General features: G+C 44.7%; 1 protein-coding gene across 2 annotated transcripts in view; it reads left to right on the forward strand.

Annotated features, from left to right (window-relative positions):
* Positions 1-588: 588 nt before the first annotated feature.
* RIT2 (Ras like without CAAX 2) overlaps positions 589-26912 on the forward strand; it is a 248582-nt gene continuing 222258 nt past the window's right edge. The window contains exon 1 of one of the 2 annotated variants that reach the window (XM_081930058.1): positions 589-837. In XM_081930058.1, the coding sequence (XP_081786184.1) occupies positions 735-837 (103 nt within the window). In that variant the 5' untranslated portion in view covers positions 589-734. The remainder of the gene's footprint in view (positions 838-26912) is intronic. The other variant, XM_081930057.1, reaches the window with a different exon arrangement.

Below are 26912 nucleotides of genomic sequence, written 5' to 3' on the forward strand. Positions count from 1 at the left end.
GCCTGAAATGAGTGTCACACCCCATAGTTGCCTTTGACTGGACTTAACCGTCCAGTGCTCCTTTACTTTTTTTTTTTACTGGGGTTTGGACTAACTGACCTTCCAACTCTACAATTCTATGCTTCTATGAGAATACACTGGTGTTGTGTGGATTAGTTCCTTGCACTGCTCTGAATTCTGCTCCCTGCTTATTTACACCCCCTGGTATAAATAGGAACTACCCTTCTATTTATGCAGCCTTGCCTTCTGATATGTAAGAATGTTAAATCCAGGATCCCAGATTATCCAGGGGGTTCTTTGCTGAGCTGTCACCTTGCTTCAGGCTTGGAGCAACCCTTCGGTTGTGAAAACAAATACGATCTCAGTGTTGCTGAAGGAAGCTTGTTCTTACAGCAGAACGGATAGCCAAGACAAGTCCTATAAAGGTGCTTGGTTGGTGAGCAATAGGCAGCTTTGCATGTCCGGGAAGAGGACAGTGAAAGAAAAGCGATACACAGAAGGGAGGGAAGTATGTGAGAAAGGGGGGGGGTGACGAGCTGGATTTTTATTGGAAGCTCTTAAACTGGTTGCTATGAGACCTTTTGCAGCTATTGCAGGCACCGCAGCCAGCGAGAGAGACTGCTAAACTGTACCTCTCGTGTCTCTCTCACTCTCTTCCCCTCCCCAATTGCTTGCATAGTTGTTTGAAAGAGAGCATCTGCCACTTCTGTGTGCGCCCCCCTCCCCAGAAGAAGATGGAGACTGAACGTGAAATTCCCAATTCCTCCAGCAGTTCTCCAGGAGACTCCAGGGAGTACAAGGTGGTGATGTTGGGATCAGGTGGAGTAGGCAAGAGTGGTAAGTTCCTGCTGTTGCTTTTGGGTGGGCTAGGGTATGTGTTGTAGGGCAGTGTTTGAGATGAACATGGATGTATGGATAGGGGGAGGGCACATTTAATAAATCCTGCTCTCCGTCGATCCATAATTTGGATTAGCGAGTCGGTTTCTGTTGGTGTTAATAATAATAATAATAAGATTTTGAATGACTTTATTTATTGAGCCAAGGGCTGGTTTGCTAAGAATTTACTATTGTCAAAGTCTTGTACTGATTGTGGAAAGAGAGAGGGGAATAGGAGCTGTGTCAAACTACAAATGCACAACTCATATTGAGTCCAATGGATGTGATAGCCCTTTGGATGTTTTGAATGTGGGCCTGATGGACCTGAAACCTGGTGTCTCCCGAGTTTCAGATGCTACATGCTATAATGGGATAGTAGGAATTGGCCTATATATTTCCCTCTTCAACTTTCCATTCCTAGAGTTGTGCAAGGGAGCCCACCCACAGCCGATGAAAAAGCCAGCTCAGCAGTGACAATGGGATGCTTGCGGCTAACTTTCCCCAACTTTTCCTTTTGACTTCTTTACGGCTTGCCATTAGACCTTGGCTCATAATACAGTCACCTCTTGCCTGCAAAGTTATTAGGATGTAACTCTGATATTCTCCTTCTCCCTCTGGACAAGAAGTTTGTTGGTATCAGACATATTATAATGCCCTGGAGAGAGAGATGTGCTGTTGTTCAGTGGCTGCGGTATCCTCCGAATGAGCTGTTACTTAGGTCTGGTGTTTGTCTTTTGCCAGAGATTGTAACCTTTTGATTTATCTTTGCTGACACTTAACATCCTCTAATCTTAAAGCTACTTTGCTGAGCACGCAGAGTCTGTCTTGCCACTTGCTTTCTGGGATGATGTACCTGCCTCTGAAACATGCCTATAATTACATCTGCTAAACCCCGTACACTCTATTAAGGCTCAGGACTACTAGACTGAACAAACAGCTGAATCAAGCTGTACATATTTTGTATATGAACTGTGCTTTCCTTTTGTTAAAAAAAAAGCCTACCTTGACAACACAAGGTGTGAAAAGCAGCTACATTTTATTGACCTGCTAGAATCTCTCAGAGTTTCAGGGCGTGGGGCAATCCATAAAGGGGAACTGAGCAAGCAGATGGGGAGGGGATTTCCTCTCCCCACCTTGATGCCCTTATGTCTGACACAACATTAGAGAACATCTGGACTTTGCAACCTGTACATTTTACACATGGAAGGGATTTAGAAGGTCCTATGCAGCCCAGGCGTCTGTAGGAACATTAATTGTGATGTTGGTGAAAGTTTGTCACATGCCTCTAAGTTGCCGCTGAACTTAGTCTAAAATAAAAAATACAAAGTGAATTTGGAGGGTGCTGCTCAAGTAAAATATCCAACAGAACAGAACATCTGCCCTTTGAGGGAAAGTGAAAATGTCCAGATATTTTTTTGTTTAGGAGGGCAGATGGTAACTTAAGAGGGAATGTGCCAGATATTTAAAAAGTACAACATATATATATGCACATTCTAAAGTGGATAGAGAAAATGTTATCTCCCTTTTTTAACACCAAGGCTGAAATCCTATACACATTTTCATCAGGACACAATTAGGCTTACTTCCTAGAAGATTTCATTTCATGGGGGTAGTCACTCAGTGAAACGGGTCAGCAGCAGATCTTGACAACAGAAGATACTGTGGGTGGTAAATGAACAGAGGATGGTGGAAGCATGTGACAGAACATCTACAGTTTGCATGCAGAAGGTCTCAGGGGTCAGTTCCCAGAACCTTCAGGTAGGACTGGGACAGCCCCTTGCCTAAAATTCTGGAGAACCAATGAAAATCAGTATAGACAATTCTGAGCCAGTTGGACCCATAGTTTGACTCAATATAAGTTTCACATTTTGCTAGAATTCACATGGTATGGTAAGAGCTACTAGTTTAGTTGGCTTAAGAGGGATAAGCTAACTTCATGGAATGGCACTGTGTTTCAATGTCTAGTTATGATTCCTGAATTTCATGAGGTTGGATTAGGTGACCCTTGGAATCCCTTTCAACTCTGTAATTCTAGGATTCTATGACTATCGGTCATGATGGTCAAGGGGAAAGCTGCAGTTGCTGAAGGACTTAAGGCAATTGCGGCCCCAGGATCTCCCTCTTTTGGCTGCTCAGCTGCTGAGGTTTCCCACCCGCCCGCCTGCCCTTTAAGGTTCCCCTCTTGACCTTGCTATGGACCTCGGTTGGTCTCCGTTAAAGGGCCTGGTAGGAATTTTTCCACTTGGCAAATTGGCACTGGCCATTGGGTTTTTTGCCTATCTCATAGCAAATCGCCACAACTCTTTTGGTTTTGGTGGTTAGGCATTGGTAGGGGTATTGTTATGTAGATGTGTTGGGGGGGAGGAGCTCCATCACCTTCCCCAAATATTGAAGGGTAGTCCAGTAAGGGATTCCGTGGGGTGTGGCCTCGTCCGAAGCCTATGGAGGCCAGGGCCTAAAGCTCGCCCCCGAGTGGTGACCCCAGGGGAGTCTCTAGTTGATGTGCATCAGCAGGGCTCCCCCTGCTGGTGTTAACCCTTCCCGGTCTTCAAGCAAACAGGCTGAAGCCGGATAGTCGGATAGGACCAATACCTGTAACCAATAAAGTTGTGGCAAATTTTAGAGCATTGAATAAATAATGGTGTCATGTGTCTTTATTTCTACTGGTGGGAGGCGGGAACTCGTCACGCAATAAGGTGGGCAAAACCCTTTTGGTCCTGATCCAGCAGGGATCTTCTTTGGTCCTTATCTCTAGGAATCTCAAGTGTTAAATGGCTTTGCACAGGGAGGTGGAGGGTTGACACAAGGAAGGAGGTGGGCGGGAAGAGGTGACAAAAGAGCTGCCATTGGCCCAGGCACTCTGCTCAATCTGAGAAAGATAGCATCAGTTCCAAGTGCTTGCAGAAACACAGGGCCCATTCTAAGCAATGTGCTCAAAGAGGCTTTCCGTCTGCTAGGTTTGCACTATGTAGGACAGTTCTTGAAGTTTTCCTGAAGTGCAATCCTAAAAGGATTGCTGGCTAGGTGATGGGGGAAGAATTCAAGTCAATACACATTTAAAGCCAGGTCTATCAAATTTGCACTTCATGGAAACAATATGCAAAATGAATCAGAGCTCTCCTTCAAAATTCACACTTCTCTCAATTTTGTCATGCCAATTTTCCACCCAAACAATGTTTACAAAATGCCACATATGAAAAGCCCTCGGATACGACTTTAATAATCATGGCTTCCCTCAACAAATCCTGAGAGCTGTAGTTTGTTAAATGTACTGAGAGCTGTTAGGAGAGTCCCTCAAAGAGCTACAATTGCCAGCACCCTTAACAACTACATTTCCCAAGATTCGTTGCGGGTCATATAAGAGTAATTTAACTTATTGTTGTTGTTGTTAATTATCTGTCCTTCACCCCAAGGTCCCAATTAAAACCTAACTACTTCTTCTTCTTCTTCTTCTTCTTCTTCTTCTTCTTCTTCTTCTTCTTCTTCTTCTTCTTCTTCTTCTTCTTCTTCTTCTTCTTCTTCTTTTTATACCCCACCCATCTGTCTGGGCTTCAACAACCACTCTGGGTAGCTTCCAGCACATACAGAAACATAATAAAACATCAAACATTAAAAACTTCCTGATACAGGGTTGCATTCAGATGTCTTTCAAAACTTGTGTAGTTCTTTATCTCCTTGACATCTGATGGGAGGGCGTTCCACAGGGAGGGCACCTCCACTGAGAAGGCCCTCTGCCTGGTTCCCTGTAACTTCACTTTGTGCAGTGAGGGAACCTCCACATGACCCTTGGAGGTGAACCTCAGTGTCCACTCGTTTGGGTATACAGTTTAAAACTACCCCCGGCCACAGAAATAAGGTGGGTCCTAAAAATATATGTTACCTGTATACCTGAAGGAGAGTCTCCACCCCCATCGTTCTGCCCAGATGCTGAGGTCCAGCACCAAGGGCCTTCTGGCAGTTCCCTCACTGCGATAAGCAAAGCTACAGGGAACCAGGCAGAGGGCCTTCTCGGTAGTGGTGCCCGCCCTGTGGAACACCCTCCCATCAGATGTCAAAGAGATAAACAACTACCTAACATTTTAGAAGACATCAGAAGGAAGCCCTGTTCAGGAATTTTTTTAATATGTGACATTTTAATGTATTTTTAATCTTTGTTGGAAGCCGCCCAGAGTTGCGGGGGAAGCCCAGCCAAATGGGTGGGGTATAAATAATAAATTATTATTATTATTATTATTATTATTATTATTATTATTATTATTATGCTTATCACACAGAATCTGCACTCAGATTGTTGTGGCACATGGTGACCCAAATGACAGGCCCTGATCAGTAATGAAGTTCTCACCCTGGGCCATCAGGGGGATACTGTAGATAGTTTTCACTCGGGTCCACATATGCAAATAGGGGATTGAAAGTGGCGTTCAGTGATTGGATAGTTACAGAAAATGGTTACAGTTGTGTTGTAGTGGAGCTCTATATAGGCAGGCTGGCTGAACCCTTCAGTTCAGTTCTGTTCTGGCCTGTGAATAAACAAGAGCTGTTTGAAGAATCGCTGTGTCGTCTGATATGTTCACCCACAACTTAACAGGTGCTGTGTCTTGTGGTGTGTGGATCTCCCACCAGCCCCTTCCAACATTATGATTCCACCAGACAAAGGGAAGACATGCAAAGCAGAGAGGAGTGCTTTGGCCCAAGAGGAAAAACTCACACATCTGCCAGGGAGCCAGCTGCCCCATTTCCAAAACAGCCCGTCTGTGCAAAGCCCAAACAGCTTCCTTTTACTACCCTCTTATTTAGGCGCAAAACAAGCGATACACAAAATATATTTAAAGGACCCTGCATCCCAGTCTTTAAATTTGTTATGCTAATTACGCTAATAACTATAATTAATTACAATGCACTCCGCTCAGTGTTTGCAGTAATTAGCCATGAGGGCTGCACAAAGCATCGGGTTAAGCATTCTAAAAGGAAGGAGCTCTAAACAAGCCAGAGTGAACTGACATTGCACTCCTGAGTTAACTGGAATTACTAGATGACTCACAGTGGGATGGAATGTGCAGGGTGCAATACTATATGAAGAGGTGGGCAAAGCCTCATAGGCCCTGGAAATAACCATCTGGTTTTAGCTTAATGGCAAGGATGAGTGGCAGCTCCCCAATGCCTCAGTGTGGGATCAAACCATTGTAAAGTTGGAAGGACCATCTAATCCCAGGTTACCAGATGTTTTTCAATGAATCCAGGGACTAAATAAATAAATAAATACTACACGTTCGGGATGTTGATGCTGCAGCGATGGTGGTGGCAGAGGGGTAGCAGCCGCCTCCTTAACTTCAAACACCACGTTTCCCCTTCCTCTAAGGCTTCTATCTCCTTTCTGCATGAGACTGTGCAACCCCTGAGTTGTTGGTTCTTCAGTGGTGGTGGTGGTGGGGAAGTGGTGCGCAGTGGGTCAGGGATGAAAGGTGGAGAAGGAGGGCCAAGAGCAGTGGCGGTGGTGAGGCTCAGGCAGCGCGATGCCTCCCTTCCCATCGGAGCAGCGCCAATCCCATTCCTACTTGTGTGCAAGCAGGAGGGGGTAGGGATCCCTCGGCTGGGAAGGGAGGCTTCCTGTTGCTTAAGTGAGAGATCCCTGCCCCCTCCTGCTTGCACGCAAGCTCTGATAGGCAGCGTGAAGCTTCCCTTCACAACTGAGAGATCCCTGCCCCGCTCCTGCTTACACACAAGTAGGAGTTGAGAGGCTGCTCCGATAAGCAGCATGAAGCCTTCCTTCACAACATAGTTGCTGGGGTCAGAGAAGGTGGAGGCAGCTCAGAAGCTGCATCTTAGAGCCCCTGCACCACCATCATATGGGGACTTCTGAGCAGCTCCTGAAGCCAGCCAGAGCCTCTGCTCCAGGCTGCTGAGACTGCCGCTGCTGCGTTTTCTGGGGACATTAGATGAAATCCGGGGACATTCTGGGGATGGAATTTGTCCGGGGACTTATTCGCAAATTCGGGGACTGCCCCCGGGAAATGGGGATGTCTGGTAAGCCTAATCTAGTCTATCCCCCTGCAATGCAGTCAGTGAAATTGATCCTGTCCTAACAACAGTGTTATGGTGAATGGGATGCAACAGGGTTGGGTGGACATTCAGCCTGGCAGTCAAATGTGGCCCTTCAGAATCTCTATCAGGCCCTCAAGACTCTCCTTCTCTCTCAGTGTCCTTCTCCGCAGGCTATGCCTCCTCCTTAGCCTTGCACCATCCTCAAGCGGTTTTGCCTTTATGGATTGTGCCATTGTCGTTATTTGGATCTATATCCTGCCTTTCCTCCTGAAGGAGCCCAGGGCAGCAGAAGAAAACAAGCTTAAAAAGCATTCTATAAACAGTTTAAACAACCTAAAAATAGTTGTGGTTAAAAACAAGTATTCGGTAATTTCAGGATTGCTGGGAACAGTGTTCTTCAGCCGTCACATGCCTGGGTACACAGGACTGTATTCAAATTGCTTCTAAAAGACAATAATGATGAAGACAGGCAAACCTCACCAGGAAGGCACCAGGCACACCTCACCACAAACTGGGAGGCACCACTGAAAAGGCCCTGTTGATGGTCAATGCCAACCAGGAGGTCCCCATTGAACCACCACCAAGAAAGTCTCACCTGCTGATCATAGAGTTTCAGATGCCTGATACTTTGAGAGATGCTCTTTTAGGTATTTGGGCCCCAAGCCAAGGGCTTGGGAGTTCATATGCTAGTACCAGCTCCCAGCTAAGGGAGCTGGGCATGTTTAGCCTGGAGAAGAGGAGGTTAAGGGATGATATGATAGCCATGTTCAAATATATAAAAGGATGTCACATAGAGGAGGGAGAAAGGTTGTTTTCTGCTGCTCCAGAGAAGTGGACATGGAGCAATGGATCCAAACTTCAAGAAGATTCCACCTAAACATTAGGAAGAACTTCCTGACAGTAAGAGCTGTTCGACAGTAGAATTTGCTGCCAAGGAGTGTGGTGGAGTCTCCTTCTTTGGAGGTCTTTAAGCAGAGGCTTGACAGCCATATGTCAGGAGTGCTCTGATGGTGTTTCCAGCTTGGCAGGGGGTTGGACTCGATGGCCCTTGTGGTCTCTTCCAACTCTATGATTCTATGATTCTATGAATTGGGTTCAGTACCTCACTGGCAACCAGTGTAGGTCTTTCAGAACCAGTGTCATTGGGAATGTTTTTCTGTGCTGTTTTGTTTTGTTTTTTACCAGCTCTGATTATTTTATTCCTGGTTCAGACTTCACTATTTCATATGAAAGCTTTATATATATATAAGTTTTACCTGGACTGATTTTCTGATTGGATTTTCCTGGATTCTGTAACTGGGACACCAGATCAATCTGTAGTAACGTGCATCAAAGACCACAGGATTCCTGATTCCTGGAATTTCACACTGGATTGGTAACTCTGTTCTCTCAAATGAAAAGACCATGGGGTTGGGACAGCTGGGATAATGCAGTGAGCTTTAACTAGAGTGAGCAAGGAGTTTAGGTGAGCTACTGCAGGATTCAGCAATGGCTGAATTGTACCTGATTTGAATCTTGAACATCATTCTTCTGAATACTGTTCAGTTTAAAAGTTAAGCTGCATATTTCATATTTTATTTTGTTTTTCCACGCAATCTTTATTTGCATATACTATTTCTGATTTCTTCCTTTCCCGAGATTTATTCATGTATAATGTGCTGCTGATTTCCCCCCTTTGATTTCATTAGGCTCCAATCTTTCACAAACTGTGATGTGTTCATTGGCCTTCTGCTGGTGTCTTTAAAAAGAAAATTCCTAATGGATTTTGACTTCTCACTTCCTGTCTGGTCACCACCCTCTTGCGAGTTGGAGCAATTTAAGAGCCTCATTTTTAGGCTGAATTATGCTGGGTATCCTGTTGCACCTACTTGTATTTGTTTAAAACAGCCTTGGGGAATCTTTGGTTCTCTATGTGCTGTTGGACTCTGTTGGATCACTGAGACCATCTGCAGAAATGCCTCTGGTCATTTCCCGAAATGGTGAGGCTCATTCAACAACCATGAGAAACTGAAACTTTAGTGCCATTGATCCAGTCCTGTGGAACAGCCTGCCAATAGACTCAGTGGGGGCGCACTGTGCCAACTTTTAACAACCCGCTGGAAACTTTCCTATTCTGCCAGGCCTATGTAGGCAATTAAGAGAACATCTTTCCACAATGGTTTACTGATCTCAGTTTTAACTTTTAAAAAACTTGTTGTGCTTTTACTGTATGGCTGTAATTCATTTCTACTGTTGCAAACTGCTTTGATATACTTTTGTGAAATTGTTGTTGTTGTGTAGTCATTTAGTTGTGTCCGATTCTTCGTGACCCCATGGACCAGAGTATGCCAGGCACTCCTGTCTTCCACTGCCTCCCGCAGTTTGGTCAAACTCATGTTGGTAGCTTCGAGAACACTGACCAACCATCTCTTCCTCTGTCGTCCCCTTCTCCTTGTGCCCTCCATCTTTCCCAACATCAGAGTCTTTTCCAGGGAGACTTCTCTTCTCATGAGGTGGCCAAAGTATTGGAGTCTCAGCTTCAAGATCTGTCCTTCCAGTGAGCACTCAGGGCTGATTTCCTTCAGAATGGATAGGTTTGATCTTCTTGCAGTCCATGGGACTCTCAAGAGTCTCCTCCAGCACCATAATTCAAAAGCATCAGTTCTTTGGCGGTCAGCCTTCTTTATGGTCCAGCTCTCACTTCCATACATTTTGTGATATAGTGGCACATAAACATTTTTATATAAAGCAGGGTTGCCATATCTTGAAGAGCAAAAAAGAGGACAGCTTGAACTGCTGCCAGCCAGAGCCGGGCAGAGAGGCATGCAGGTACAGGGACTTGGGGCCACTGCTACCACACTTGCACACCTCTTTCCCCAGCTTAGGCTGGCAGCAGCTGAGGCAGACAGAGCACCCGTGTGCTTCTTTCCTGGCTCGGGTTGGCAGTGGCTGTGGCATACAGAGCTGCCTGCGCCTGAGCTGCGTGTGCCTGAGCCCAAGCCAAAAATCAAACAAACAAACAAACAAACAAACAACCCCCTCAAAAAAAATAGGCATCTCCTCTAAAATGTAAAAAATTGCCTGCAATGGGCCTGTTGGTCCCCCAAAAGAGGACATGTCCAGGATTTCCAGGACATATGGCAACACTATAATATAAAAAGCCAACCAAACAAACAGATAATAAAACTCCTGTCAGTCCCAGCCAGCATGCCCAGTGGTCAGAGATGATGGGAGATGAAGTCCTACAGCACCCAGATGTCCGTAGTTCCCCCAACTCTGGTTTTAAACCTTTTAAACATTGGACGATCCTGTGAAGAAATAGGCAGAGCAGCTTCCATCCCTGGGAGGAAAAGGCCTTCACTCAACTTGAAGCCATTTATCATCATTCTGTCAGGCTCAAAATGCATTCATGTTTTTGCATTAACATTTATTTTTACAAATCTGGACAGAACTGCTGGTCAGAATTCTTTCCGCCTCGGGGGCGACACAAACATAAAGCCTTTCATTATTTCGTCAGCATCTGTGATTTCGCCTGCCAGAGGCGACTGGGATTCAATTATGTTTCCCATGTGTACATTTAATGGGTTCCCTTGTGTAAGTCAAATACCAACGGGTTGTTGAGAGAACGTGGCATGAAGGTTTCTCCCTTCAGAACTGGGGGTTGCGGGAGGGGGGGGAGGCACAGAGATGGTGACAAATTGGACGAGGGTCAGAGGAGAGCAACAAAATATTATTAAAGGCCCAGAGTTTCTGATTTATGAGGATGGGATTAAAGGGGCTGTACATGTGCAGCTTCGACAAACAATAGACCCTGGATTCTTTGGTATTAACTAACACCATTCTTTCAATTTGTGTTAATTGATGGGGAATTAGGCTAGGGGTCTCGACAGCCCTTGCAATTTGTAAGACTTTAAGGGAGCATGGGCATTAACAAGGGAGCCTCCAGAGTGAGAGAGGAGGGGCTGCAACCAGTGGGGATAATGGGATGAAATGATTGAATTAAAACCAAGGGACATTTGGGTTGAATATTTAATTCGGCTATGGGGCGCTCGCTTGATGTGCCTTTCGAGGGAGGGCATTTATCAGCAAACATTTGCTCGCAGAAAGATTGATTGGCCCATGGAACCATCTCCCTGGGGAGCAGCTTTGTAGAAACTCACAGCACATTTGAAGTGAGCTGGAGAAAATGAGCATGGCTCTCAGCATTTCAAACATTCTCACGTTGCCCAGGGGAAGGGTGGATCGGACAACTTCCACTGTGATTTGTTCTATTCTAAGAGCCAGTGTGGTGTAGTGGTTAAGAGCGGTAGTCTTGTAATCTGGTGAACCGGGTTCACGTCTCCGCTCCTCCACATGCAGCTGCTGGGTGACCTTGGGCTAGTCACACTTCTCTGAAGTCTCTCAGCCTCACTCACCTCACAGAGTGTTTGTTGTGGGGGAGGAAGGGAAAGGAGAATGTTAGCCGCTTTGAGACTCCTGAAGGGGAGTGAAAGGTGGGATATCAAATCCAAACTCTTCTTCTCTTCTTCTAAGGCCACATTTAAAACACAGTGATATCACTTTAAAACAAGCTTCCTCAACCTCGGCCCTCCAGATGTTTTGAGACTACAAGTCACATCATCCCTGACCACTGGTCCTGCTAGCTAGGGATCATGGGAGTTGGAGGCCAAAAGCAACTGGAGGGAGGGCCGAGGATGAGTAAGCCTGCTTTAAATAGTCACGGCTCCTCCCAATGAATTCTGGGAGCTGTTGTTCATTAAGAGTGCTGGCAAAACAAAAAACACACTAGAACAGTTGATAAAAAATTACATTTTAAAAAGACCCTAAAATGAAATTTATTAACTCAGTTTTTTAAAAAAGGAAAAAACAACTTCTTCTTCTTCTTCTTCTTCTTCTTCTTCTTCTTCTTCTTCTTCTTCTTCTTCTTCTTCTTCTTCTTCTTCCCCTTCCCCTTCCCCTCCTCCTCCCCCCATTTTTGCACCTTATTGAGCTGTACAAATAATGCACCCTCAATACATTATAAAAAACCACCCCAGTCTCCAAGTGGTGCGATACTACAGGGGTCCCTTGGAATGAGGGACAGCAGAGACTGTGGTATCTTTAGGATACATGGTTTATTTATACATATATGCAACCTGAGCCTAAGATGGAGGGTCTCAAGTCATTAATACCTGAAAAGGTCTTGCTTCTATCATACTCACAGCCTAGGATTGCAGCAGAAACCAAGCCTTGCTCTGCAGTGGCGTAGCGTGGGGGGTGCAGGGGGGGCCGGCTGCACCGGGCGCAACATCTGGGGGTTAGGGTTAGGGGGCGCAAATCCATGGGTTAGGGGGCGCAAATCTATGGGTTAGGGGGTGCAAATTACTTGCCTTGCCCCGGGTGCTGACAACCCACGCTACGCCACTGTTGCTCTGTGGCCTAGCTTTTCAGAGCTTATCCACACTGACCTTCTCTTTGCTCTTTGCAAACACAGGTCCACACTTTAAAATTCTGTGTCTGAGTGCCCTGGTTGTTGTTCCAGAGCTTTCCCCATGAAAACCCACTCTTTGAAGCTGAAGTGCAATAAACAACAATCCAGGTTTTCCACAAATTGCTGTTTGCTCTTATTCAGCTTTAGAGAGTGAGTTTTCATGAGGAAAGCTCTGGCGGAGGAAACAAAACAAAATGAGAAAGGAATTTGGACACAGAATTCTAAATAAGTCCTTGGTTTATAGTCTGATCTCAGCTCAGATCACCCACAACTCGTGATGTTAAATTCTCAAGAATATTCTCCAGAGAATATTCTCACCTTACATCACTACCCACAACTACCTTTGATGTATCAGCCAGGAGTGGTGATGATTCACAACCATTGCCCTAGACAAAGAGTTGCTGATTGAGGTGCTTAAGTGGCAAGCTATGAGTATTAACTTGCAGTTGCCCAGTTGGCAATGGGACCTTCCATCAGGTTCTAATCCAACGGTTCTCAACCTGTGGGTACCCAGACGTTATTGGACTACAACTCCCATCATCCCTGAGCTCTGGCCTTGCTAGCTAGGGGTGATGGGAGTTGTAGTTCAACAACATCTGGGGACCCACAGGTTGACAAAGGCTGTTGTAACCTTTCCTGGGTACAAGACTCCAAAAATTAGAAGGGGCACAGGGCATCATGCAAACAGACCACCCCCAAACTCACAACAAGATTCTGCTATATTTCGAAGTTGTATGCTCATCTATGTTCATCCTTGCCTCCTGGCAAATAGAAGGGGAAGAAATGGAGGCAGTGAGAGATTTTACTTTCTTGGGCTCCATGATCACTGCAGATGGTGACAGCAGCCACGAAATTAAAAGACGCCTGCTTCTTGGGAGAAGGGCAATGACAGGCCTAGACAGCATCTTGAGAAGCAGAGACATCACCTTGCCAACAAAGGTTCGTATAGTTAAAGCTATGGTTTTCCCAGTAGTGATGTATGGAAGTGAGAGCTGGACCATAAAGAAGGCTGATGGACGAAGAATTGATGCTTTTGAATTATGGTGCTGGAGGAGACTCTTGAGAGTCCCATGGACTGCAAGAAGATCAAACCTCTCCATTCTGAAGGAAATCAGCCCTGAGTGCTCACTGGAAGGACAGATTGTGAAGCTGAGGCTCCAGTACTTTGGCCACCTCATGAGAAGAGAAGACTCCCTGGAGAAGACCCTGATGTTGGGAAAGATGGAGGGCACAAGGAGAAGGGGGTGACAGAAGACGAGATGGTTGGATAGTGTTTTCGAGGTTACCAGCATGAGTTTGACCAAACTGCGGGAGGCAGTGGAAGACAGGAGTGCCTGGCGTTCTCTGGTCCATGGGGTCACAAAGAGTCGGACACGACTAAACGACTAAACAACAACAACAACAACATGCTCATCCTTTTGGATTCCATTCCTCACTTCAGTTTCACCACTATTTGCTTCCCAGTCAGCCCATTTCGGAAAGGATTAGGACAGATGGGCAAAGTCATAGCAATCCAACAATTGTCATCACCACCAAGCAAAGGGCAGCTGCCATAAATGACAATTGTGGGAAACACATGCGCTTGCCAAAGCAATAAGACAAGAAGCAAAAAGGCACAATTTCTGAACTTCAGCATCATCACAACCCCAAACAAGGATGGGGATATGGTCATGAGAAGGTCTGAAGAGAGAATGGAAAGCGTATGTTGGCCCTTGGTGGGGGGAGTGCAATCGAGCCATCCACCGTAAGCAAACTCCTCCTATTAAAACAAGGCAGCAAAGACAGCAATAAAAATAAATGACCAGTGACTGTAATCTATCCAAGTAAGCTTTATATAAGTGCAAATTGCAGCAAGCACATTTCCAACCTCTTAATGGGGAAAAAAAATAGTTGTTGGAGCACCCTGATGGATAAGCAAGAGTGAATTATAAAAAGAAAAACCTCCAAGGCAACTACTTTCCCCTGTAATATTTCCGTCCTTAGGAAAGTGCCCATTTTCCAAAGGGATGGAGTCACATTGTAATTTGAGCCCATGTCAGTCTGGTCACTTTCAATCTCACATCCTGTGTACATCCAGAAATCAGTTTTTCCCTGTTTCTGCATTAATCTGCATTTTTAAAAATCTACACAGATGTTACCGTGTGTGTGTGTGTGTGTGTGTGTGTGTGTGTGTGTGTAGGGACACAGGAGACACTGTGGTATAAACCACTGAGCCACTTGGGCTTGCTGATCAAAAGGTCAGCAGTTCGAATCCCCATGACGGGGTGAGCTCCCGTTGCTCTGTCCCAGCTCCTGCCAACCTAGCAGTTTGAAAGCATGCCAGTAGAAGTAGATAAATAGGTACCGCTGCGGCAGGAAGGTAAACGGCGTTTCCGTGAACTCTGGTTTCCATCGCAGTGTTCCATTGCACCAGAACCAGTTTAGTCACGCTGGCCACATGATCTGGAAGGCTGTCTGTGGACAAACAGCTGCCCCCTCGGCCTGAAAGCGAGATGAGGGCTGCAACCCCATAGTCGTCTTTGACTGGATTTAACCGTCCTGGGCTCCTTTACCTTTTTGCCTTGTGTGTGTATACAGTTCACTAGATTCAGACAAAACCTGAACCAAATTGGGCCAGTTTGGGTGGATCTGGTCTCCAGCGCAATCATGTTGAGAAAAGTCCTTGATTGAAGGAGAAGCACACAACCTCTGCAAAGAGTAGCATGAGGCTGATTGCAAGATGGCTTTCATACAGCCTTACACCAGGTTTGGGTTGCAGGTGTCTTATCCTGCAAGAAGCCAACCTGAGCAAGATTTTGCCCTCTGCTTACCAAGGAGCAGTGGGTTCAATCATACTGGCTGCAAGGAGTCAGGTTTGCCAATATGCTCCCCACTCAGATTGGGGCTAATTCAAAGTCCCAGATTAAGGCTTTGCTCAGATTTGTGGGGGGTGGGGTACACACAGGGAGGGATGGAGAGAGAGAGAGAGAGAGAGAGAGAGAGAGCGCACATTCTTATAGTTCCCTGGGAGTAATTCTCCTTGGACTCTTTGTGTGGGGTGGGCAGTACTGAGATTTTTGTAGGATTTCACGAGATTCATTTCTAGACATAGCTTATCTCAAAGCACACATCTTAAAAGCAACTTTCAGAGGGGTTTTTGAGCCAATGACTACTTTCGGACATTTGAGAAATGCAAAAAAAACTCCAATGTATAGCAACATTCCGAGCAATACATTAAGGACTAAGGGTAGACTTGCCTAAAGAAAAAAGTTTTCAGCTGGTCCCAAAAAGAGTACAGAAAAATTGCCTTCCTGTCTTCAATAGACAGAGAGCTTCAGTGTGTGTGTGTATTGCCACACTAACGAGTCTATTCATTCAAAGAGTGGGATTAACATTATGTAGCACTAGTGGGATTATTATTTCATAGCTGTCAATTTACAGATTAGAAAATAAGGGACCAGCAGCCAAAATAAGGGACGCGCAGCCTCACCTGTTCCAGGCATTCCAGTCTTCCTGTCCTCCTGCAGTCTGGTCAAACTCATGCTGGTAGCCTCGAGAACACTGTCCAACCAACTTTGTAACCAGTGGTTTAACTGAATAGAATCTGAATCACATGTACCACAAGGCCTATGCAGCCTCAACTTAAGATGGCTCCCCGGCCTGGCTTTGCACTGCAAAGTTTGCAGCAGCACGTGCAACAAAATTACGCCCAGCATTCAAAAAAACCCTCAGCTTGCATTAACTAGCCACACACAAGGCATGCAAGCTCCACCCCCAGTCGTTCTTAGACTTCTTATTGGGTGAGCAACACAACCAAGAAACACAGTTGGAGCCTCCCTCCTCCCTGGCCGGCAGGGAGGGAGGGAGAGGAGCTGCTTCCTTTGAAATTTAAGGGACATGATTTAAGGGACATTTAAGGGACATCCATCAATAAGGGACAGCAGTGGGACATGGCGCTGGAATAAGGGACTGTCCCTTCAAATAAGGGACACTTGACAGCTATGTTATTATTTTCGATTTGCGTTTGAAACATCTCATAGCTATAACAACTTTTTAAAACAACAATAACATTGAATGTAAAGAACAACAACACATGTCTTGAAAAGCACAGTTAAAACAATTACACATCTTACAAAAAATATATCCAATACAGATATCAAGTGGGATAAAACTCTCCACTTAGAAGGTGTGTTGAAAAAGGAACACAAGGACCATAACGGCAAGGCACAGCTATCATGGTTAGTCACCACTGATAGTCCTCTTCTCCATGCATTTGTCTAATCCTCTTTTCAAGTCAACTAGGTTGATGTCCATCACGGCCTCCTGTGGAAATGAGTTCCACAGTTCAACTCTGCCCCATGTAAAAAAGTACTTTCTTTTACACATCCTGAATTTCCCAGCATTCTGCTTCACTGGTTGCCCCTGAGTTCTAGTGCTATGAGAGGGGGGAGGGACTCTTTCCATGCCATGATCTATTTATTTTTCAATTCTCTCGTGTCTCTTATTTACCTTTTCTCTGAATGAAGAAGTCCCAACCTTTCTTCAATAGGAAGGTCTTCTCCCTCTGTACAAGACTGGATCCAAAAGCTGACAGAATATGCCAAATTAGACGGTCTATCAGAAATTTTTTTAGAATAAATCTAAACAGGGATTTTGGGAGGTTTTCAAAGAATATTTGAAATATAAATATAGTAGTTTAAACTCTGTTGCAGCATTTGAGGAACTTCAGTACTAGTTGCAAGGCAAATGCAAGAAGTAAGATATATTAAGAAAAAGTTTAATTATGATAAAAATGTGTATTGGCAATAAGTAATATAAAATCAAAATATGAAATAGATGGGAGGTTGGGTCTTTAGTGTTAAGACCAATTTATGCTTTAGCGTTTGTTGAGAAAATTCTGTGACTATGGTTATTCCTGTGTGCAATTTGGTATTTTGTTTTCTTTTTCTTTCTTTTCTTGCTGTATCAATAAAAAAAAGGAAGGTCTTCAAATAGGTGCTGGAAAGTCAGCAGAGAGACCATGTGTGTGATATGTTATAGCAGGAAGTTTCAATGAGCAAGTGCCACCAGACTAAAGGCCCAATTCTGATGTTGTAAAGAACAGATCTCTTGATAAGATGAAATCTGCAGGAAACACTGTACTGCAGAGCACAGTGATTGGTTGCCTCAATAAGGGATGGTAAGATCTTTGTGACACCCCCAATAAACAGAGGTACACATTAATATAACATTATGGGGATATGAAACGAAAGACTAGGTCAGGGTCACGATCATCTGCTCAATGCTTCAGACACCTGTGGCTGAAAGAACCCATCACCCAAATGATGATGAGATAGGGAAGGATTCCTGGATTAATGCAAAGGGGATCCTGCAAGTTCAGTCCAGAGTTCAGCCAAACTGTCATGGACAAATGTTATGCATAATTCATTTTTTTGACTTAGTGCCCATAAAGCATTGATGGGAGAAAAGAAAAGAAAAATCAGCTGGCAGTTCAGAGAGGAATGAATTCCACTTGCCTCCAAGCTTCACTACTTTGCATGGGCCGTTCCTTTAAGGGCACAGGGAGGAAAACAAGTTTATGAGAGCGATGCCAGGTGGAAAATACCACTTGTTTATGTTAGTGAGCTGTGTGCCGCTTGCCCGATTTTTCATATCCCATTTTTATCTTCTCCATAAACAACTTTAAGGGCATTGCTTGTTAATAAAAACATTTTATTAGGAATATGTGGGTTTTTCAAGGGCTCAGATTTGCAGACTCTTTATATAGGCTATGCATTTGCTTCTCGCGTTCATATCTTGCTTGAGATTCCACATCTTGAAAAAGACATGGAATACAAGTGAATACCATCCCCATGCCCTGTTTCAGATTGTACATCAAAAAGTGCATTTAGGAAATCAACCTCAAAAGTGTGGGCAGACCAGATGAATATATTTAGTCAGACCAATGGCCCATCTAGACCAGGCTAGCCAGATGGGCAGGGTATAAATAATAATAATTATTATTACCAGGTCTGGGGTCTTCCAAGTCCTACTATATGGGCTTCATGTAGATCAACCCAATCATCTAGTCATCTAGTCCAACCCTCTGCCATGCAGGAATCGTAGCCAAAGCATTCACAAGAGATGACCATCCAACCTCTGTTAAAAAACTTCCAAGGGAGGGAGACCCTCCACCGTTGAACAGCTCTTACTGCATACTTTATTTGTGCCTTTTAATTACTGTAAATTGAAGCCATTGGTTTGGGTCCTAGCCTAAGGAGCAGGAGAAAACAAACTTTCTCCATCTTCCTTTTGGATATCTGAAGATGGCTTTCTTACCTCCTCTCAGTCTCCTCTTTTCCTGGCCAAACATACCCAACTCCCTCAACCGTTCCTTATAAGCCTTGGTTTCCAGACCCTTGATCATCCTGGTTGCCCTTTTCTGCACACATTTCAGCATATTAATATCCTTCTTAAATTGTGGCACCCAGAACTGGACACAGTACACCAGGCGTGGTCTAACCAAGGCAGAATAGAGCAGTACTACTATTCATTTTATCTGGACACTATACTTTTGTTGAAGCTGAGGCTCCAATACTTTGGCCACTTGATTAGAAGAGAAGACTCCCTGGAAAAGACCCTGATGTTGGGAAAGATGGAGGACACAAGGAGAAGGGGACAACAGAGGACAAGATGGTTGGACAGTGTTCTTGAAGCTACCAGCATGAGTTTGACCAAACTGCAGGAGGCAGTGGAAGACAGAAGTGCCTGGCGTGCTCTGGTCCATGGGTTCACGAAGAGTCGTACATGACTAAATGACTAAACAACAACAACAACACTTTTGTTGATGCAGCCTAAAACAGCATTAGTTTTCCCTTGCTGCTACTGTATCTCATGGTTCACTCATGTGAAGCTTCTGATCTGCTAAGCCACCCAAATCAGTTTCACATGTACGTACTACCTGTACTGGCAAACCAGATGTCCTCCATATTTTATTTGTGCAGCTGGTTCTTCCTGCCTAAGTGTAAGGACCTTACACTTGTCCCCACTGAGATTGGTTTTGTTAGCTTGGGCCCAGTTCTCCAATCAAGTTGGTGGACACAAACAGACTGAAAGAAGGAGACTCAGAGAGAATGTGCATCTCAAGAAGGAGACCCAGCAGGAATGCATGCAAGGGAAATGGAGGGAGCAGAAGGCTCGTAAATGTTATCATAAACCAATTTCAGGCAGCACCTGCTCTTGTCTCCAGGATAGTAGAGGAGTCTCTGAACTCCCAGGTGGCGCTTGCAAAATCTAGGAGGATTTTGGCCTGAGCCAGTATTGTGAGTCTCAGCACCTGGTTCTTTTTAATGAGTCATTAGACTAGGCCAGCATTACCCACCTGATCATACTTAAACAGGCATTAATCATTGTAGCCACATTGATTTTTGTGAGGCTGTGCCTGTTGTTTCAGCTTAATATAAAGAGCATGCAGAACATTGGTGGAGCACGACTCATTTATTAAAAAGGGATAAGCAACGCCAAGGCTTGAGCCTGCAACCTGGGGAGGCATATTTTATAACCTAAGTTTTAATGTGGTGAGCTCCTCTTAGGAATGGGAGAATCTGTCTGTTTTGGTTTATCTCGTTTTCCTGCTCTTAACTCCAGTTCTCTAAATCTCCAAATCTGTTAGGGATATTTTTTCATAACGAGTTGTCATGAAAATTCAGCAGCATTTTAATGCAAATGTCTCCTAGCATACACATCTTTGAGTTTGGCCTGATATGCAGATTATTGCAAAGTGTTTTCCCCAAATTTCATGCTGTTTTCACTAAAATGTGCACTTTCCTCAGCTTGCATTCAAAACTGGTGCAAATTTCAGGTGATACCTGTGTTTTATAGAACCACAGAACTGCAGAGTTTGAAGGGACCACAAGTGTCATCTATTCCAATTCCCTCCAATGCAGGAATCCCAGCTAAAGAATCTCCAACAGATGAACATTCAAACTTTGTTTAGAAACATCCAACGAAGGAGAGTCCACCAAGGTTGTTCTTTCCACTGTTGAACGGCTCTGACTGTGAGAAAGTTCTTCCTAATGTTTACTCAGAATCTCCTTCCTTGTTATTTGAATGAATTGGTTGGTGTCCTGCACTCTGGACCAGCCAACAATGTGACAGTTCCAGCTTCCATGTGACAATCTTTTATATATTTGAAGATGGCTATCATTATCACCTCTCAGTTTTCTCTTCTCTGGGCCAAACATACCCAACTCCTCAACCCTTCCTCACAAGGCTAGGTTTCTGTTTGCAAATTGTTTTGGAAAGTGGAAATTCGGTAGGTTTGCCTTTAAATCTGAACTGAAACAAATTACTCCCCATGTCAGCTGTTCTTTGGGGAAGTCTGTTTGCATCTCTACTTTCCAAGTTGGACAGCCAACCTTCGGGATTAACCCCTTAGGCTGTGCCATTTGCAACCATTAGACCTATAGCAATTAGCCAGTCTTCCGTGACTTCTATAGGTAAAGGTAAAGGGACCCCTGACCATTAGGTCCAGTAGTGGCCGACTCTGGGGTTGCGGTGTTCATCTCGCTTTATTGGCCAAGGGAGCCAGCGTACAGCTTCCAGGTCATGTGGCCAGCATGACTAAGCCACTTCTGGCAAACCAGAGCAGAGCACGGAAACGCCGTTTACCTTCCCACTAGAGTGGAATCTATTTAACTACTTGCACTTTGATGTGCTTTCAAACTGCTAGGTTGGCAGGAGCAGGGACTGAGCAATGGGAGCTCACCCCATCGCGGGGATTCAAACCGCCAACCTTCTGATCGGCAAGTCCTAGGCTCTGTGGTTTAACTCACATAGAGACAAGCAAAAAAGGAGAAGCTTCACCTGCTGATTTCTGCATACCAAATGTCTGTTAAAGGCACCAGCAAAGGCAGCCTGTTGTTGCTCGTTTTCAGAGCCACTTGGCAACCCTCTTTCCCAGCACTGTCAACATAATTAATGGCCACCCTCCTTAACATATCCATCAAGTTTATGTGGCTGGTTCCATTTATCTTGCAGAGCTCAGAATGCAAGGAGAAGAGCCCTGCTGGATCAGACACAAGGCTCCCCCCCCCCAAGCCAGGATCCTGTTTCACAAAGTGGCCAACCAGATGCTCCTGGAAAGACTGCAAGCAAGAGCATAAGGCTGAAAGTCCTCTCCTGCTGTACTAGCATTTGGGAGCTCACTGTCTCTGATCCTGGAGATAGCATGTAGCCTTTGATAGCCTCATCACCCAACAAGTTGTTTGATCCCTTGACAACTTCCAGTCATGTGCCTATGGGAACAGAGGCAGCCAGGTGCAGAAAGTGTCCAAGCAGTGGCGTAGCATGGGTTGTCAGCACGTGGGGCAAGGCAAGTAATTTGTGCCCCCTAACCTGTGGATTTGCGCCCCCTAACCCTAACCCCCAGATGTTGCGCCCGGTGCGGCCGGCCCCCCCTGCACCCCCACGCTACGCCACTGTGTCCAAGTGTCCCTATTTTCCAGGGACAGTCCCAGATTTAAAGAAGCCATCACAGCTTCTGATTTGATCCCAGAATGCCCCGCTTTTTCTTAGGACAACCCTATTTCCATTGGAGAAATATTGAAGTGTATGGTAGGATGTCCCTATTTTCATTGGTGAAATGTCAGAGCCAAGCAGGGGAAGAGAGCAAAGCCTCGTGATGCCCATCACTAGAGCAGTTTCAGCTGGTCAATATGGGCATAAGGTTAAGGATCAACACACAGCCATAACAAGCGCATGTCATAACTCCAGCAAAAGACCCTAAACCTCCCAGCAGTTTGTATATGAACATACATGAGTGCTGGCGGTGCACATGTGAGTCCAAATAGGCACATCGTAGCACAGCAAGACAAAGTAGAATTTTAGCTCCTGCTTTCATGGGGGGATATTATGGGGAATATGGGGGGATATTTCTGCCCAGTCTGAATATGCAAAGAGTGGATGTCCTCTCTCATGATGCCCAGGTGAAGGCTAGAACTGTACATCTTCATTTCTCATTCCATTTCTGGGACTCTACTCTCCACTCCCTTGATTATTGTTTTTTTTTGTTTAGTTATAGATGATATCTATGTTACTAGCATAGCCCCAGGCTGCCCTCCTAGGCAATGTATGAAGGAAAACTTACCAAAGAGGAACAAGGAGAGGTTAGGGAATGTAGTTTGCAAGATGAAAAGAGTAACCAAAGGGGAAAAGATGGGAGGGTACTTCATGTTCACCAGGCTGCCTCTCAGGGCTTACCCACACTTACCTGTTGCTGCACTCTTTTCCTGACACAGATCTACACTTTAAAGCTCTGTGTCCCAGTGCTCCTTCCCCTCTCCTGCTACATCAGTCAATGGAAAACCCACTCTTTAAAGTTGAAGCACAACAAAAGGCAATTCAAGTTTTTGACAGATTGCTGTTTGCTCCGGTTCAGCTTTAAAGAGCAGCTTTTCATGGGGAAAGCTCTGGACCTAAAAAGCTTGCATTCAGACACACAACTTTAAAGCATAGGTCATGCCTAGAAAGCATAAAGGAAAGGTAGAAGTGGAGGAAATGTAAGTGTTCAGATTCCCTCCTTGGTAGATTTAACGCCTGACCCCTTTCTAATTCTTGGAATAGCCAGGCTTGCTTCTCAATTGCCATAGCTGGCTTGCTAATATACTTGTCCAGCTAAGTGTCAATAGAAAGGGTTCTAGTTATGGTAGGTCTACCCAGGTAGACAAAATCATCTGTTTATATGTGTACCTATACATATCTTTTACATACATGTGTAAATAAACCATATATCCTAAAGACACCACAGTCTCCGCTGTGCCTCATTTCAAAGCAAACACGAACCATGGGTAAGCACTTTGAACCCCTGGAATCTCACACCACTTGGAGATTGGGGTGGCGTGCAACAATACAAAACAACAACAACAACAACAACAACAACAATTTTATGATTTATACCCCACCCATACGGCTGGGTTTCCCCAACAACTCTGGGAGGCCTCCAACAAAATATTTAAAATACATTAAAACATCAGTCATAAAAAACTTCCCTAAAGAGGGCTGCCTTCAGATGTTTTCTAAAAGTCAGATGGTTGTTTATTTCCTTTGACATCTGGTGGGAGGGTGTTCCACAGGGCAGGTGCCACTACCGAAAAGGCCCTCTGCCTGGTTCCCTGTAGCTTTGCTTCTCGCAGTGAGGGAACTGCCAGAAGGCCCTCAGCGCTGGACCTCGGTGTCCAGACTGAACAATGGGGGTGGAGACGCTCCTTCAGGTATAGTGGGCCGAGGCCATTTAGGGCTTTACAGGTCAGCACCAACACTTTGAATTGTGCTCAGAAATGTACTGGGAGCTAATATAGACCGGTGTTATGTGGTTTTGGCAGCCACTCCCATCTATGCTTTTCCACAATGCAGAGAATTTCTGGCAGTAATTGTGTCAATGGCCTGTTTCATCTCTCCATTCCACAGTGGGATCAGGGCAGCCACAGGATCACATGATCTGCCAAATGACACATCCTTCAGCACATCCAGGAATCTTTTGGATTATATAAGTCTCTGGAGTTGGGAAATCTAAATGGGTCTGTCACCCCTCCAGCGGGGAACAGGATATAGCCCTTCCTCTGACAGGTTATAAAACTAGCAGGATGGCTTCTACATGAGAAAGTGCAGAAAGCCAGCATGGTCCTTGTGACTGGCTGAGCAACAGATTGATGTAGCCCCAATATTTCCTGTTGCACAACTGGTTATGCAACAAAGCTTCTGCTGGTGCAACTGTTGCACTGGATTTCATATGGCACAACCATTATTCCCACCCTTATGCTAATGAAAAAGCTCTTTTGCTGGTGGTCAGAGTGCTGAACCAAGGACCAACCAGTGAAAGTTGGGTCAATGTCCTCAAATAAAGTACTTATTTACCTAAGAAATGCCTAATTTATTGAACTAAGATGTGGTGAGGGCCCCTAGTTTCATGGCTTTGCAGAGGGATTGAAAATAATTGCAAAGAATATACAGAGAGTCATGGGCTGGTGATCATCTAGTCAGACCCCTTGCAAATGTAGGAATATGCAGCTATCCCATATGGGTCAAACCTTGGTGCTATCAGTACTGCGCTCTAACCAACTGAGCTATCCAGAGGTATTGTGAAGATCATATGAGTGTGTGTGTGTAACTTATATGTCCAAAATCAATACGCCCGTGATTGCTAGCAATAAGGCAAGGCTATTGCCTCCATGCCCTGCTTGAGGGCTTCCTCAAGGGGCATATTTGTTATGATGAAAAATCTTAGCTGAGTGATAGAACACATGCTGTGAATGCAGAAGTTTCAATCTCTGGAATCTCCAGGCAGGGGTTTCATAAGACCCCTTATGAAACATTGGACAGCCGCTGTCGGACATTGCAGAAAACAGTGAGCTAGACACCATGATGAACTGACTCAGTTTCCTTTGGTTTTATTGTGTTAATATTGCATTGGTTTTGACTTTATTGCGATTCCCATAACGTGCTGTACACTGCTTTGTGGTTTCTAAATGAAGGGCAGTATTTAAATATTTTAAAAGAAATAATATATATAGCTGAGAAAGGGGATACCCCAGGCTGTTGCCTTGTGGCGAACCATCCCTGCTTGCAGAGTCATTGTGGCTACTCGCGACTTTGCTGCAAACTTGAGGCTGCAGTCCATGGAAGTATTAGAGATTTTGTCCCCCCCCCCCCATTTGGCTGCTGCAGCCTCAATCGCTCAGGGCATCCTCTTCCCTGGCGGCACCACCGGCACTTGCAAAGGAGGTTGACTTCAGGGGAATCTCTCTGCCTTGCAATGTGGGGGATTTACTAGCTAATCACTGATTTATTTAATGAGAGCGGCGGTAAACAGCAGGACCATGTTTCATATAAATAACACAATCGATAATGGCTGCCCCTCTGCTCCCGCATCTAACTCATCCTTGTTAGAAATAAATTTGCTCTGTGTGAGCTGAGAGCAAATATTCCTTTTTAGCTGAGTTTATCCTGCCATTAGGTAAGTGAGTGAATTCTTGCTTCTTTGTAGAGAATTAGAGAAGAGGGAGAGAGTTGGTGGGTGCAACTTCTGATAGAGCAAACTACTTAATTTCTTAGCAGAGGAATTAAACCTGACTGGGCTTAAGCCTAACTGGAAACCCCACTATTTGACTGTATTTTATTTTGATGATTTCCCCTTCCATTCCACCAAGGGTTGCTACCCTAGTTTGTGCAGGCAGAGGATGCGACCGTGAAGAGGAAAGCTGAGAGTGAGAGCGAAAGTTATTGCAGGATGTGGGATGTGAGCAGAGGGTGGGGTGAGGTCAAGAAGAGGAGTTTGAGAAAAAGTTCCCGAGGAAGACTATACCTCAATGGTACTAAACATACATTGCATGAGAAGGTCCCAGTTTCAGCATCTCCAGTTAGGGCTGTGAGAGAACACTGCCTGAAATTCTGGAGAGGACATATAGAATAAGAGAACAAGAAGAACATTATGTTTGAAGAAATTGGAACAAGTTTATTGAATATATGGGAAATGATTGTGTACAGCTGAAAAGGCCGACAGCATTAAGAGAAATTCAACAATGTAAACAAGTTTTGATGGATGCAAGAATGGAATACTGAATGGCATAGTCTATGTAAAATATGCAGGGATTTATGATATGTAAAATGAACCATGGAAAGAGAAGAAGGGAAGTCTTTGATATATTAAGGATGTAAAATTATTTTAAATTGTAAAACACAATTTTTAAATAAAAATATAATAATGATAATGATAATGATAATGATAATAATAATACAATTCTGGAGAGCAGCTCCCAGCCAGTGTAGGCAAGACTGAGATGGGCCAAACATCTGGCTCCATGCTAATCAGCTTCCTATTTTTCCCATGTTTTCAAATGAGTCACTGATTGTTTGGGGAAAGTGAATTGTGAGCATGATATTTGCTAAAAGAGAAATAGCCTGATCTCTACAAAGAGCGGTGTGGCCTTGGTTCTGAGTCACAAATTGGGGTGGGGAGCTGCTGGTTGAAAATCACAGATAAAAGTGCCTGAAAACAAGAAAGCAGACTAGGACCCCAATGGGCCTTTTGAACACCCCCTCCCCCCCCCCCACTACTAATGCAAGCCACAGAAATCAGGGAAAGAACTGCCAAGCTTACAATGTCTTCAGCAGAAGAAAGTAAGCTTGCCTGTGGCTGTTTTCCCAGTAGGGAAGCATCCTTCATGCCAGGTACTGAAGTTTCAGAATCCCACCTCATATATATATATATATATATATATATATATATATATATATATATGCAGGTTTTGGTGTCCTCGGGTGTCTTCCCGTGTAAAAGTTGGGGTGTCTAGGCGACGTTTCGACGAGGTCTCACTCGTCATCTTCAGGCTGGTGCTTTCGGCTTCTTGTTACTGGAACAGAGCAGGATCTCAGTGTTTGAGTTCCTATAAATACTGTTGAGGGGGTGTTTATATTTATAGGAACTCAAACACTGAGATCCTGCTCTGTTCCAGTAACAAGAAGCCGAAAGCACCAGCCTGAAGATGACGAGTGAGACCTCGTCGAAACGTCGCCTAGACACCCCAACTTT

The sequence above is a fragment of the Podarcis melisellensis genome (genome assembly GCF_964234715.1).
Source record: "Podarcis melisellensis genome assembly, chromosome: 11".
In the NCBI taxonomy this organism is placed as follows: domain Eukaryota; kingdom Metazoa; phylum Chordata; class Lepidosauria; order Squamata; family Lacertidae; genus Podarcis; species Podarcis melisellensis.